Below are 15,426 nucleotides of genomic sequence, written 5' to 3'. Positions count from 1 at the left end.
TTTTTTTTTTTTGAGACAGAGCCTGAAGCTGTCGCCCTGGGTAGAGTGCTGTGGTATCTGCCTCTGTCTCCTAAGTAGCTGGGACTACAGGGGCCTGCCACAATGCTTGGCTATTTTTTTGATTGCAGCCGTCATTGTTTGGCGGGCCTGAGCTGGATTCGAACACGCTAGCTCAGGTGTATGTGGCTAGTGCCTTAGCTGCTTGAGCCACAGGCGCTGAGCCCTGGCTATTTTTTGTTGCAGTTGTCATTGTTGTTTAGCTGGCCCAGGCTAGGTTCAAACCTACCAGCCTCAGTGTATGTGGCTGGTGCCCTACCCACTGAGCTACGGGCGCCGCCACCTACAGGTTATTCTCATCTTCAAACAAATTCAGAGACTGGTGGATCAGTTGACCTCTGAGACCTTTTCTGAGGCTATTCTGTGACTCTGTACAGTTGTATAGGGCCTGGGAACAGTTTGAGCTCTTCAGATGGCCCAACTGCCAGAATTTGATATCCAACCCTAGGGCTGGTTATCTGCTCAGTTGGGTGGGCTCAGCCCCAAAAAGCCTTGGAAGAGGCCCAGGCCTGGAGACCAGCTCCTTGGGCCCCCTCATTTAGCAAAGAGGAAATTGTCCTCAAGCTCTTATTGCTTGATCAAGATAGGCTTATTCACTAGCAGCCTTCTGCCCCACATAATTCAGATTCCTGAATGGCCTCTAGTGTCTACGTGCTGAAAAACAGAAGAGTATCAAAGTTCACCCACCTATTAGTATCTTTCTGTAATAAACTTTTTCGTTTTTACTGAAGTAGTTTACTCTGTCACCTTGAATAGTGTGTTGTGGCATCAGTCTAGCTGATAGCAACCTCAAGCTCCTGGGTTCAAGCAATCCTCCTGCTTCAGCCTCCCAAGTAGCTGGGACTACAGGTGCCCACCACCAAGCCTGACTAATTTTTTTATTTTTAGTAGAGATGTGGTCTCACTCTTGCTCAGGCTAATCTCAAACTCCTGAGCTCAAGCAATCCACCCACCATGGCCTGCCAGAGTGCTGGGATGACAGATATGAGCCATTGTGCCTGATCTGTAATAAACTTTTATAATAAGTATGTTCTTAATAAAACTTCAATTTGGGGGTGGTGCCTGTGGCTCAAAGAGTAGGGCACTAGCCCCTTATACTGAGGGTGGTGGGTTTAAACCTGGCCTCAGCCAAAAAAAAAAAAAAAATTTTTTTTTTCATTTGGAAAATACAGAAAAGAAGAATTAAAAATTAATCAGTCCCACCACCCAAAGTACTAATTCTAATCCTACTCTTTTACTGATATTTTGTTTTTTCATCCTAACCTTTTTATGTGCCAATTTATTTTTTATTTCTTATTTTTGAAACAGAGTCTCATTTTGTTGTTCAGGCTAGAGTGCAGTGGCATCAGCCTAGCTCACAGCAACCTCAAACTCCTGGGTTTGAGCAATCCTCCTGCCTCGGCATCCTAGTAGCTGGGACTACAGGTGTCTACCACAATGCCTGGCTAATTTTTCTATTTTTAGAAAATGGGCTCATTTTCTGTTTTTAGAAAAGGGAGTTTCACTTTTGCTTAGGCTGGTCTCAAACTCCTGAGTTCAAGCAATTACACTGCCTTGGGCTCCAAGAGTGCTAGGATTACAGGCGTAAGCCACTGTATACTAATTGCAATACTATTCTTATTGATATTCTGTTCTCTTCTTTGTTTTTGAGACAGAGACTCACTTTCTCATGCTCCCCACCCTCACTGAGCCCTGGTTATTTTTGGCCTTGGCATCATAGCTCGCAGCAACCTAAGACTCTGGCTGCCTTGGCTTCCCAGAGTATTGGGATTACAGGTGTGAGCCAACTCGCCCAGCCCTGGTATTCTGTATTTTTTCATTGCAATCTTTTTTTTTTTTTTCTGAGACAGAGTCTCATTTGTTGCCCTTGGAAGAGTGCTGTGGTGTCATAGCTTACAGCAACCTCAAACTCTTGGCCTTAAGTGATTCTTCTGCTTCAGCCTCCCAAGTAACTGGGACTACAGGCACCTACCATAACACCCAACTATTTTTAGAAATGGGGTCTCCCTCTTGCTCAGGCTTGTCTGGAACCTGTGAGCTCAGGCAGTTCACCTGCCTCTGCCTTTCAAAGTGCTGGGATTATAGACATGAGTCACCATGCCTGGCCTTATTGCAATCTTTTTATGTTGATTTTCTCATATATACTTAAGTTTTGCTTAAACATTTTTATGTTATTTCAAGTACCATTTTAAAACATTTTCAACTATAGCTGGATGTTGTGGCGGGTGCCTGTAGTCCCAACTCCTTGGGAGGCTGAGGCAAAAGAATTGGTTAAGCCCAAGAGTTGGAGGTTGCTGTGAGCAGTGATGCCACAACATTCTACTGAGGGTGACATAGTGTGACTCTCTCTCTCAAAAAAAAAAAAAAAAAAAATAACTCTGGGCAGCACCTGTGGCTCAGCGAGTAGGGCACTGGCCCCATATACCGAGGGTAGCGGGTTCAAAACTGGCCCCGGCCAAACTGCAACAAAAAAATAGCCGGGCATTGTGGCAGACACCTATAGTCCCACCTATTCAGGAGGCTGAGGCAGGAGAATCGCCTAAGCCCAAGAGCTGGAGGTTGCTGTGAGCTGTAATGCCACAGCACTCTACCAAGGGCGATAAAGTGAGACTTTGTCTCTAAAAAAAAAAAAAAAAAAAAAAACTCCAAAAAACCATTTTCAACTATTATATCAAATTCAACATCCCATAGACGTTATAAAAATAACTTTAGTAGTTTTAAAATATGTTAATGATTATTAAGTCTATCCTTGTATCTAAAAGAACAGGCTAGAACAAGGGGCTCACATCTGTAATCCTAGTACTCTGGGAGGCTGAGGGGGGTGGATTGCTTGAGCTTAGGAGTTCAAGATCAGCCTGAGCGAGAATGTGACCCCACCTCTACTAAACATTGAAAAACTAGCCAGGCATTGTGGTAGGCACTTATAGTCCCAGCTACTCAGGAGGCTGATGCAAGAGGATGGCTTGAGCCCAAGAGTTTGAGGTTGCTGTGAGCTACAACGCCAAGGCATTCTTCCCAGGTGAGACTCTATCTCAAAAAAAAGAAAGAAAGAAAGAAAAGAAAAGAAAAATTAGCCCAGGTGTGGTGGTATGTGCTGGTAGTCCCAGTTACTCTGGAGTCTGAGGCAGAAGGATTGCTTGTGCCCAGGCATTTGAGGTTGCAGTGAGCTATGATGATTACACAGCATTCTACCCTGGGCAATAGAGTGAGATCCTGTCTCAATTAAAAAAAAAAAGGCGGTGCCTGTGGCTCAGTGAATAGCGCCCAGGCCCCATATCCCAAGGGTGGTGGTTTCAAACCTGGCCCCGGCCAAACCGCAACAAAAAAATAGCCGGGCATTGTGGTGGGCACCTGTAGTCCCAACTATTTGGGAGGCTGAGGCAGGAGAATCACTGAAGCCCAAGAGCTGGAGGTTGCTGTGAGCTGTGACACCATGGCACTCTACCAAGGGCAATAAAGTAAGACTCTGTCTCTAAAAAAAAAAAAGGACAGGGCAGCACCTGTGGCTCAGTGGATAGGGCAAACCCAGCCTTGGCCAAAGTGCAACAAAAAGTAGCTGGGTGTTGTGGCTGGCGCCTGTAGTCCCAGCTATTCGGGAGGCTGAGGCAAGAGAATCACCTAAGCCCAGGAATTGGAGGTTGCTGTAAGCTGTGATGCCATGGCACTCTACCAAGGGCAGTAAAGTGAGATTCTTTTTCTAAACAAACAGACAAACAAAAAAAATAACTGGTAGTTGAAGAACAAGTTTTATTCTTCCATCCAGTAGGAAGCCTTGGCCTCCTGTGGGCCAGTGCACAGTTTGAGGGGAAGACACTGACCCTGGTTTTTCCTGTTCCCAGGTGGGAAGAGAAAATCCCTCTAGCAAAAACCACCCTGGAGAAGACCTGGCTATTCCACGAGATTGGCCGCTGCTACTTGGAACTGGACCAGGCATGGCAGGCCCAAGCTTATGGTGAGAAGTCCCAGCAGTGTGCTGAGGAGGAAGGGGACATCGAGTGGCAGCTGAATGCCAGCGTTCTGGTGGCCCAGGCACAAGGTATGGGCTCAGAGATGACCACTCTATATTTCCCAGCCTTCAGGCCCAGTTGTCACCCAGGGCTGGGAATCCTGTGGGCTGAGTTTACCATCCTGGTGTTTTCCTACCCCTAAGATGAATTCTGAGAGTTGGGATAAGCCACTCCATTCTGGCCAGTGTGTGGTAAGTGCCTATCTATTTAAGCCAAAACCCAGCTGCCTCTGCCTTGAGCTCAGCTGCACACAGCACAGCATGGAGTCATTCTTAGAACAGTGCCCATGCATTCAGCTAATTCCTCCTGTCTTCGTACTTTTTACACAAGTATTCTTGTTTTGAATCATTATGATGTAGGCATCATTGTCCTCATTGTAGACATGGGGAAACTGAGGCACTGAGCGGTTTAGCAGATTGGCCAGGTTTCATGAAGGAAAATTTTAGAGTGATAGAAATGTTCTGAAACTGTTTTGTGGTGGCCATTGAACAACTCTATAATTTTTTTTCCCCTTTATATTCAACACTAGCTTATAATAAAACTCTAAATTCTCTAGGCATAAATGTGTTGATTTGTGCAGGTCAGGTACAGAGAGGGGGAAAAGAAGAGGAAACAGCCCCAGAATTGAGATAAATAAGATTACATATTCACTTAAAAATTAAAATGCTCACATCTGTAATTTCAGCACTCCAAGGTGGGAGTGCTTGAGGCCAGGAGTTCCAGATCTGAACCAGCAAGAGACCCCACCTCTGCAAAAATAGAAAAATTAGCCAAGTATGGTGGCACATACCTGTAGTCCCAGCTACTCAGGAGGCTGAGGCAGGAAGATCACTTGAGCCTAAGAGTTTGAGGTTGCTATAAGCTATGATGATGCCACTGCACTCTAGCTTGGCCCTGTCTCAAAACAAACAAACAAACAAAAAACAAAACCCAAAATAAAACCAAAGAAAGAGAAAACAGTGATATTTGTACTGAGCACTTTCCTTCTGACTTCTGAGGTGAAGCTATATTTTTAATTTTAGTTTTAAAAAATATTTTGAAACAGGGTTTTACTCTGTTGCCAGTTCTGTGGTACAATGGTGTCCTCATAGCTCATTGCAACCTCAAGCTCCTGTGCTCAAACAATCCTCTTGCTTTAGCCTCCTAAGTAGCTGGGACTATAGGCAGGCACCACCATGCCCAGCAAAGTTCTTCTTATTATTTTTTGTAGGGATGGGGTCTTACTGTTGCTGAGGCTGGTCTCAAACTTTGGGGGTCAAGTGTTCCTCCCATGGCAGCCAACCAAAGTGCTTACTCATTACAGGCATGAGTGAAGCTCTTTTAAAGGGCACAGATCAACCAATCAATCAATCATTCCAGTCCCAGCAGCAGGAGGCGCTGTGCTAACTGGCTGTGTGAGCTTGCGGTGGGAGCTGGGCTTGAGAGAGCTGAGCTTCCAACAGCTGGCCCATGGGTCACATTCAGCCCTCTGTGTTCTGTTTGATCTGCACAGTGTTTTGGAAAAATTTGAATGACTATTGGAAAAATATGAATTTTCTCTTCTGGAACAACCATAAAGATGCGGCAGGATAAGATTTTCTCTTCTGCCCTGGAGACAGATGTGTGTGTCCTGGCTCACACCATAGGTCCTCTTCCCTCAATGACCTTGTAAATGGCCTGAAATCCAAGGCTCAGGTTCCAAGCTTCAGCCTCAGAGGTGACATGGCCCAGAACTGTGATGGAGCAGCTTCATGATACCACCTGTGGCCTCTGGCTGACTCCAACTCACTCTAGCTGCTAACAGGCACTGGCTAAGGCCGTGCAGACCAGGGGCTCCATCATGCAACACTCATTGTTGTCACAATCTACTTTTGCTCTGTCTTCTCCATTTGCCTTGCAGTAAAGCTGAGGGACTTTGAGTCGGCTGTGAACAACTTTGAGAAGGCCCTGGAGAGGGCGAAGCTGGTCCACAACAATGAGGCTCAGCAGGCCATCCTCAGTGTGAGCCTTTCCACCCTGCTGGGCCTCCTCTGGTGTGGGGCCAGGGTTTGGGTGGTCAGGCCTCAGCTCCCCCTCGACCTCGGGCAGCTGCTCCACAGCCACTTACTCCCCACCAGCTTCAGGGCACGTGCTGCACAGTGGCAGCTCTGGGGCATTTGCTGTTGCCATCAGTCTGTGTAGCAACCTGATACACAGGCTTGGCCAGGCCCAGGTAGAGTGGGAACCTAGTGATAGGGAAACTGAAGCCCCTTCTGAGGTCAGGCCAGGCCTCTCAGCCCATCCCCTTGGTGAGGTTTTGGGTCCCTTCCTTAGCTTGCTGTCTTGCTTAGGGGCTTGGATTGTCTTTTTTGCATTGACTAAAGTCAATAGTGGCTTTAGGCATAAATTTGTAGAAAGACACAAGTCCCAAATACATGGGTGGTGCCTATAGCTCAAAGGAGTAGGGCACCGGCCCCATATGCTGGAGGTGGTGGGTTCAAACCCAGCCCCGGCCAAAAATTGCAAAAAAAAAAAAAAAGTCCCAAATACATGCCTAGCCATGAGAGAAATGATTTTTGACTTACTCACAGTGTGTATCTCTCATACGCTTAGCCTGGATAGAGTAACTACGGGAAAGGGTTTTCAGAGGAGCCAGAAGGAAACCAAGGCTGGCCGGGTTAGCTCAGAGCCTTGCCTTCTGGGATTGGGGCTTGGGGCTCGGGTGAGGAAAGGAAAAGGTACCAAACAGGGTTAAGAGCTCACCACTCCCTCTACCTTCCACAGGCCTTGGATGATGCCAACAAGGGCATCATTGAAGAGCTGAAGAAAACCAACTACAGAGAGCATTTCAAAGAAAAGAAAGACAAAGGTGAGTTCCTGGTATTAAGAAGGCAACTTCAGTGATTCCCTTTTCTTTCTCTGCCTTCAGGCCTAGCCACATGTCCCAAAAGCTCCCCAGGTCTGGGGGCTTGGTGTTGTCCACTATACACGCTGATTTCAGTGCCACCAACAGTCCCTGAATGTCCCTGGGGCAAGAGAGGGAGAGGGTTCAGCTCACCTCAGGCTGTTGGACCTGAGAGCCCACTCATTTATTTCTTCACTTGTTTTACCAAGCACCATTGAGCACTTGTCGTGTGCTAGGAAAGGTAAGATTCTGGGGAGATAGAGGCCTGTCTGCAGTCCGGGACAAAGCAGGCACTGCCACAGAGGTGGCAGAGAGAGCACACAGCAGACGCCTCTGAGGAGGAAAGGGAGGCTTTGATGAGGAGGAATCATCTACCTCTGGCACCAAAAGATGCCCAGGAGTTTTGCAGGAGAAAGGTGGAAGGGGTAGGGAATTTCTAGTAGGGAACAGGAGGAGCACAGACACACACTCTCTGGCAGAACAGTGGCAGCTACACTTTTGGGGGTTCTTATTGCATGCCAGGCACTGGCACCAGACAGGAATTATCTTGTTGACTCTCACCACCCTAGGAGGTACGTACCATTTGGTGCAAAGAGGCTGAATAAGGTATGCCACTTGCCTGGGTTCCAGAGCTGGGAGTGGGGGCCCAGACTCTACTCTCCCCTCTGTGTAGCACTGAGCTTGGGCCAGCAGTGGAAAGGGCAAGTGCTAGAGGGGTGCCAGGTTGGGCTGGGGTGCAGAGGCTGCCCAAGAGGTGCCTGTGGTCCCAGCTACTAAAACAATTACAAAGAAAAAAGCAGTAGCTGATCACCATTCACACTTCCTGTGGGCTGTACCTTCTTCTAAAGGCTTTGCACACACTTGCTCATCTGATCTTTCTAAGGACATCATGAAGGAAACATTAATTAGCATGTTTTATAGCTGAGGGCATGGAAGCAGGGGTGACAGTCCCACGGGGGCTTTGTCTTGGGCAGTGTGGCTCTAGAACCCATACTTCTGCCCTGGTGTCACACTATTTCTGGAGATGAAGATAGCCTCTGCCTGCCCCCATCCACCCCCCAGCAGCGCCTTCTGCCCAGGCAGATTGCAGCTAAGGGGAGCCAGGGCTGGGGCCTGGGAGGACAGGTCAGTGCAGATTCCTGGCCACAGCCCTCCCGGCTATACGGTTGAAGTTCTCTTCCGTCCAGGCCCTGCAGTAGCAGCAAGTTTCTGGGCATGTGAGCAGCCAGATGATGGCCCTTTATTAGGTGGCACCTGCCACATGGTGGCCAAACTCCCTCAGATAGGGCTCTGCCCTTGCCTCCACATACCCTTTGAGCTGCTCTAAGAAGGTAGAGAAACGGCAGATGAGAAGAGAGACAGCTTGAAAGATAGCTCCTTGTGGCTCTCCCTGCCTGCCCTTGGCCAGGCTGAGTGTCCTCCCACAAACTTTTCTCCAGAGCTCTGTGCTGGAGCTGCTAGGCACTTTCCTCTCAGAACAGCAGGTGGCAGCATTGCATGTGTGTTCACCTCTAAAGGGCTGGGAACCCTGATCCCTGAGAGCCTGGGCAGGTGCCCTGCCTTACACAGCAGGGCCTTCCAGAAAAAGTGAGGGAGGCACAAATAGAGATGGGTGACTTTTTTCTCTGTAACTGGTGAAAACAAGGAGCTAGGTTCTCCCAAGCTGTAAAACAGCTCTGCACCTGAACTTCATACTAAGCAGCCTGCTCATACTTTGATAGGAAACGTCCTAACAAATAATGAATGTGCTTCCCAGGGACCAAGAAAAAGTGATAGAATAAGGATGCTGAAGAAAATTCTTCTGTCATTTCTCAGCACCTGTGCTCACTCTTCCCCTTCCTCCTTCCCTCTCTTCCTTCCTTTCCTTCCTTCTTTTTTTGGAGACAGAGTCTCATTATGCTACCCTCAGTAAAGTGCAGTGGCGTCATAGCTCACAGCAACCTAAAACTCTTGGCCTCAAGCAATTCTCTTGCCTCAGCCTCCCAACTAGGGAAAACAGGTGCCTGCCACAACACCCAGCTATTTTTAGAGATGAGGTATCACTCTGGCTCAGGCTGGTCTCAAACCTGAGCTCAGGCAGTCCAACCACCTTGGCCTCCCAGAGTGCTGGGATTGCAGACACGAGCCACTGTGTCCGGCTCTGTGTGCTGTTTCTTGTAGGGAGAAGAGAATATACTCTAGGGTCAGAATGTCCTAGATTCAAATTGTCACTCTGCCATTTACTTACTTTCAGTGTGATTGTTATGTGATTTCTATTCTAGCAATCTCAGGTACTTTGACTCAAAGTCTAATCAGTGACAGTTTCATGACAACCAGATAGTATAATCTGTACAATACCTCATATGATGTTGTACTGGCACTCAGTAAATGATGTTTCCCTGTCTCTCCTTTTGGACAGGTATAGTGTCTTAGCACCAATTTAAAGAGCTTGTGAAAACAGTTGTTCTCAAGGCCTTCTCACATCTGCTTCTCAGCACAGGCCTCCACAGAGATGAAGAAACTTTCATCTTCTCTCCTTTCTGTTACTTTTCAGAAGAGGCTACTTCATTGTTTGAAGATAAAACACTAACGGCAAAGAAGGAAAAGAGTGGAGAGATAGATGAACCTGAGAAGGTGATGAAGGAGTGGGAAAGAGAGCAAATTGAGAGTGACAAAGAGACGGAGGACGATGAGGGTTTCAGGGAGGGTCCAGAGAGTACAGCAGGTAGACAGCACAGAGTGGGAGCCGAAAAAGCCAGAAGAGATCCAGGAAAAGGTGCCAAGGAACATGACACAAAATCAGGAAGAACAGGCAAGAAACTACCAGCATTGGGCAGAAGACTATCAAGAGACATTTACAGGAGGCCTTCTGGAGAATCCAGTCAAAGACTCATAGGAGAATTGAGCAGAAAAGAATCAGAAGGACTAGAGAAGAAACTTTCAGAAGTAGGCAGAAGAAAGTTGGGAGAACAGGGAGAAACAGAATTGGGAGAAAAAGGAGAAATTAAAAAAACAGAAAATGGTGAAAAAACAGAAAAGGATTAAGAATGAAGCTATGGTGAGTAGGTGTTCAGATCAGGAGGCTGATGCTCAGAGGGTACCTGAGATTGCTAGATAAGATTTGTCTTAAATAGGACAAATGAGGGATTGGGTTCCTCAGATCACCTCTGCCTCTTTCTGTCGCTATTTTACCATTAAATAGATACCTTACACTCCTACAAACTCTGAGTGTTATCATTTCACCTCCTCCCCTGCACCCATTCTCAGAGGAGCCTCATATAAGAAATGAGAAAGGTGCTAAGAAGAAAGGGTTTCAGGAGAGTGAAGAAACAGATGGGCTTCAGGGAACCCAGCAAGGTTAAAGGAAGGAGGAAGGAGGCCTGGGAAGGGAGATGTGTGTCTGCACAGCAATGACACATTGGTCATAGTGTTGAGGTCTACTGTCTCCAGGACACAGGTGGGAAGATTTGTGGAAGAAACAATGGTGGGACAGCCTCAGCTAAGTATGGAAGGCGGAATGTAGCAATGCTGGGACTGATGAAGGGCATTGTGCATTAAGGCCCAGAGGAAGAAAACTCCAGCCAGAGTGAAAGGCTAAAGAAACCCCAATTTGCATTTTCTTTCCTCCTCCCCTTCAGCACTTAGGCCTTTCAGAAATTAGTTGTTAAACCAATATATCCTGCGGAGACAGGGGATTAGTCCAGAGTAACAGCAGACCCTAGTAAAACCACATTCCTAGCCTCGGTTCCCCTGGTAACTAACCAACCTCCAGCACTGTAACCCTAACCTTTCAAAAATTCTACCTACCACCTTCCCACCTCAACTGAGAAAAGGTATAAAAACCCTTCTTTTTTATGCAGGCACTGAGAATTTAGAATATGAATCCATCTCGGTCAGCTAGCCAATAAAAGACCCCATACCTAATTTGAGCTCAGTGTGCTGGCGTTTTCTCTATAATTCCACTCACATTGGGTACAACAAAAGTACAGGGGAATAGCCCGGGAGTCTGGGCAGCAGAGGCATTCCACCTCTACCACCATCAGGTATGAAGCTTGTTTCCTTCTGTGTATAATACGGTACCTGCCTCAGGGGTTGGTGTGGCGCTTATGAGCACTGCTCTTGGTACACAGGAAACTCAAAACTCCAACTGAGCTTTCAGAGGCTTCACAGAGGAGGTGGCACTTGAGCAGCTGGTCTAAGACCACTGCCGTCCTGGAAGATGGGTCAGAGCTGAGTATTAACTTTCAGCTTGCATAGGGCCTCGGAAGTAGGGTGAGGCAAGTGAGGCATTTCACATGCAAAACTGAACAGGGTGCCAACGATCTCAGTAAGATAAATATATTTTAATGCAATATTGTAAGAAAAAAATTAATGGAAAACATCCATGGTGAATTAAAATCAAAATTTAAAGACAAGATCTAACATTGAACTTGCACGATCCTGCCTCGCTCGCTTAACCCCGGCGCTGGCTGGAGAAAGGTGATTGCGTCTGACGTGTATAAGAGGAGAAAGCAGCCGGCGAGCTCCCGAGCACTGCAGCGCACAGGTGCGGCTCAGGCGGGCCGCGTGGCGTGAAAGACAAGGCGAGCACGAGTCTGAGTTTCGCTTCGCGGCGCCTGCGCGCGGTGGTGCCGCCCCGCCCTGGCCCGCCCCCGATCTATGTAAGGCGGCCGGGCTCGGAGTCTCGCCACTGCCGGACTCCCGTGTCCCTCCGCGCAGGCGGGCGGCCCGGAGAGCTAGTGCTTGCGCAGGTGGCGCCCCCCTCCTCACCATGGTGAGCGGACGCGTGGAAGCCGGAAGCAGGGGACAGGGGATGCAAGGGAAGTGGGAGGCGCTGGCCGGGCACGGGGGTAGCACCATAACGGCAAACAATGCTATTTGGGGATTCTCGGGAGGAAATGACATGCAAATGCGGACCCTCGGCTCCGGGTCTGAATTTAAGCTGTTTTGGGACTCCAGGGCAGCCCCAAGGTAGGACAGAAATGTGGGGAGGTTGGGGGACCGGGCATGCAGCCGTAGGAGGAAAACGGTGGCGTTTGTGAGGAAGGGAATCCGGAACTGCAGAAAATGCCGCTGCCTGGGGAGACCCTGAGGAGTGGGGGGTGGGCCTGGACCTTAGGGAGCGAGACGGTGTGCCCCGGCCGCTTCCAGGCCAGGCTCACGCTGGCCTAGGCCGAGAGAGATTAAACCACTCGCCAGCTAAACTTCGCGGGGGCAGAGAGGCGGGGCCAGGTTAGTGCCGGAGAGGATTTACATAAAGACTCGTTACTGGTGGCTTTTAGCAGACGGGAAGAGAAATGACTCAGAGAGGTGCGACTACACAGAGCAGAGTGGTGGAAAGAGCTAGCCCCTGAATGCAGGTACCCTGTGCCGACCAGTCCTGGGGCAGGCACAGAGACCACAACTTGGGGCAGGGGGCGGGAGAGGGCAGAAGAGGAGGTGGCGGTCACGGTCAATGAGGCCCTTTGTCCCTTGCTTGCCTGCCCTGCCCCCCCATCCCTTCTGTGGGACCATTGTCCCCTTATCCCAGACAAGAGAGTATTATCTGTTGCTGCCATTGTTGGGGGAAGGGAAGCAGTCTGGGGGGTAACCCTTCTTTGCCCCCACCCTCTTTGCACAGTCAGAGCCAAGGCAGCTGTGGCTTGGCCCAGACACAGGGACTCCCCACCCCCCAAAGAGGACGTCCTTAATTAGTGCCAAGAATATAAAAGTTAGCGACAGTCCCAGAACCTCAGTCTCTGGGCCTGCTGTGCATGCACTCCAGCATGTTTTCCTTTTAGAGGTGGCAGCAATGGGTGCTCCTTAGGAAGAAGACAGTAAGAGTGTAGAAGAGCTTTAGACAACCCTCTCCTTCCTCCATCACCAGAAACAGGTACTCAGGGACTGAAAAGGAGAGAAAGTCCAGTACTGAGCTGCTTGGGAAGGTGGCCACAAGCAGGCCAGAGAGAGGGGCAAGGCCGGCAGCGTACCTGAGGCTGACTTGGGCTGACACCTCCTCCTCTTCTCCTTACACAGAACAGAGGCTTCTCCAGAAAGAGCCACGCGTTCCTGCCCAAGATCTTCTTCCAAAAAATGTCATCTTCAGGGGCCAAGGACAAGCCTGAGCTGCAGTTTCCCTTCCTTCAGGATGAGGATACAGTGGCCACGCTGCACGAGTGCAAGACGCTCTTCATCCTGCGTGGTTTGCCAGGAAGCGGCAAGTCTACATTGGCACGGGTCATCGTAGACAAGTACCGTGATGGCACCAAGGTGGTGTCTGCTGATGCTTACAAGATCAACCCTGGCGCTCGAGCAACCTTTTCTGAGGAGTACAAGCGGCTTGATGAGGAACTGGCTGCTTACTGCCGACGAGGGAACATCAGAATTCTTGTGGTAGATGACACCAACCATGAGCGGGACCGGCTGGAGCAACTCTTTGAAATTGCCGACCAATACCAGTACCAGGTGGTGCTGGTAGAGCCCAAGACAGCATGGCGGCTGGACTGTGCCCAGCTCAAGGAGAAGAACCAGTGGCTGCTCACAGCTGAAGATCTGAAGAAGCTGAAGCCTGGGCTGGAGAAGGACATCCTGCCACTCTACTTCGGCTGGTTCCTGACCAAGAAGAGTTCTGAGAACCTCCGCAAAATTGGCCAGGTCTTCCTGGACGAGCTGGGGAACCACAAGGCCTTCAAGAAGGAGCTTCCACACTGTAGGTGGCAAGGTGTGGGGGGTGTGCAGGGACACTAAACTCCTGCACCATTTGCCTCATTCGTAAGCCCACCACTGCTGGGTACAGGATGCTGTGCATTAGAATCATCTATGTACTCAGAGGATTGGGTGATGACTGGGGGAGGCAGATGGAGCCCACCTGGAGGAGGCAGAAGCAAGTTGGTGCTTCAGAGGCTGCCCCAGGTAGTGGAAGCATGGTGGGAACACATAGGGAGGTACTTCCCAGAGGACTTTCCCTCTCACTGCTCCTTTCCTTCTGGCCCTCTTCTCCTCAACTGTCCTCTCTCAGACTGTATTAGACCACTGGCCCTGTCTCGTGTCTTGGAAGTGGGAAAAACAGTTTACAGGCAATGTGTCACTGTATAATACAGCCTTTCAGGGAGGATCTGGCTCAGTGTTTGCAAACTCAATTTTAGCAGCAGAACCATGTTCTCAAACAAAATATTAACCTAAGCTGCAAAAAAATTAAAACTAATACTACTGTTCTTAGACTGGGGAAGAGTTCCAGGCCTTGGGCTAGTTGATGTAGCCACCAGTAACGTCGTATCCCATGGCTTCAGAGGACATGAGTCTCATACATAGTCTAAAATCCCTTGCTTTCCAGATGGGAAAACAGAGCCAGAAGGGATATGGGGGCTGTAGCCTTAGACTCTGAACAGGTGTTCTGCCAAAGGCTTTCTACTTCAGTAGAAAAGTAGGTTAAGGATAAAGGGGAACCGTGGTGGCTATCATTCTTCTGTAGTAGCCTACTGGGGAAACGTGGCTCTCTATGCCTTTAAGCCATTTCTGGCTCCCCTCCCCCCACTTTTTTTTCTTTTGAGACAGTTTTACTGTGTCACCCTTAGTAGAGTGCTGTGGCGTCACAGCTCACAGCAACCTCATATTCTTGGGCTTAAGCAAGTCTCTTGCCTCAGCCTCCCAAGTAGCTAGGACCACAGGTGCCCGCCACAATGCCTGGCTATTTTTTTGTTGCAGTTGTCGTTGTTTGAGCTGGCCTGGGCCAGGTTCCAACCCGCTAGGCTTGGTGTGTAAACTACCCACTAAGCTATAGGTGCAGCCCCCCAATTTTAGATTACCTTCATACTTGAAATAGTCCCACTTGTGTTTTTTTTTTCTTTTTTGCAGTTTTTGGCTGGGGCCAGGTCTGAACCCACCACCTCCCGTATATGGGGCTGGCCTCCTACTCCTTGAGCCACAGGTGCCACCCCCTACTTGTGTTTCTTTATATTAGCTTGTATTGCTCAAAGGTGGAGTTCTCAGGGAATTTTTTTTCTCAGGTCCTGAAGCTCAAATTCTGCAGACAACTGTGGTGCCTGCAGTGACAGTGACCAGGAGAGCCCTCTGCCTGTGAATAGGTAGGGGGTAAAGCTCCTGAAAGACAGGGCTCCTCCTGGTCAGAGCTGCTAGCTTTCTGCCCTGGATGTTTGCCACTCAAAGCTGCTTTTACCCTGCATACAAAACTGCAATCCTTTTCTGCCCCGTTTACAGCAGGAGAAACATAATGGATCAAGGACAGGCTCACAGTAGAGGTCTTCCCCACTGTGGAGGGTGAGACATCCTCATAGGGACTCAGTCTGGGAATAAACAGGAAAAAGCTAGTGACTTGGGGTAGTGCCTATGGCTCAGTGGGTAGGGCACCAGGCCCCATATACCGAGGGTGGTGGGTTCAAACCCAGCCCTGGTCAAACTGCAACAAAAAAACAACCGGGCATTGTGGCGGCTGCCTGTAGTCCCAGCTACTTGGGAGGCTGAGGCAAAAGAATCGCCTAAGCCCAGGAGTTGGAGGTTGCTGTAATTCATGATGCCACAGCA

The 15,426-nt window shown here is 49.1% G+C and overlaps 2 protein-coding genes across 4 annotated transcripts in view; both read left to right on the top strand.

Moving 5' to 3' along the window:
* The window catches only part of TTC25 (tetratricopeptide repeat domain 25), a 25,929-nt gene extending 15,978 nt beyond the window's left edge, over positions 1-9,951 (top strand). The window contains exons 9-12 of one of the 2 annotated variants that reach the window (XM_003786362.3): positions 3,897-4,093; positions 5,944-6,044; positions 6,807-6,891; positions 9,464-9,951. In XM_003786362.3, the coding sequence (XP_003786410.1) occupies positions 3,897-4,093; positions 5,944-6,044; positions 6,807-6,891; positions 9,464-9,951 (871 nt within the window). Of the gene's footprint in view, positions 1-3,896; positions 4,094-5,943; positions 6,045-6,806; positions 6,892-9,463 lie in introns of those variants that run through there. The other variant, XM_023511279.1, reaches the window with a different exon arrangement.
* Positions 9,952-11,539: 1,588 nt separating this feature from the next.
* CNP (2',3'-cyclic nucleotide 3' phosphodiesterase) overlaps positions 11,540-15,426 on the top strand; it is an 8,529-nt gene continuing 4,642 nt past the window's right edge. The window contains exons 1-2 of one of the 2 annotated variants that reach the window (XM_003786361.3): positions 11,540-11,680; positions 12,922-13,594. In XM_003786361.3, coding sequence (XP_003786409.1) covers positions 11,678-11,680; positions 12,922-13,594 — 676 coding nt within the window. In that variant the 5' untranslated portion in view covers positions 11,540-11,677. Of the gene's footprint in view, positions 11,681-11,782; positions 11,878-12,921; positions 13,595-15,426 lie in introns of those variants that run through there. The other variant, XM_023511277.1, reaches the window with a different exon arrangement.

This window comes from Otolemur garnettii, unplaced genomic scaffold (assembly GCF_000181295.1).
Source record: "Otolemur garnettii isolate 467f Iridium unplaced genomic scaffold, OtoGar3 scaffold00018, whole genome shotgun sequence".
NCBI lineage: Eukaryota > Metazoa > Chordata > Mammalia > Primates > Galagidae > Otolemur > Otolemur garnettii.
The sequence above is the reverse complement of the archived record's forward strand: the minus strand, read 5'-3'. Positions and strand labels throughout refer to the sequence as shown.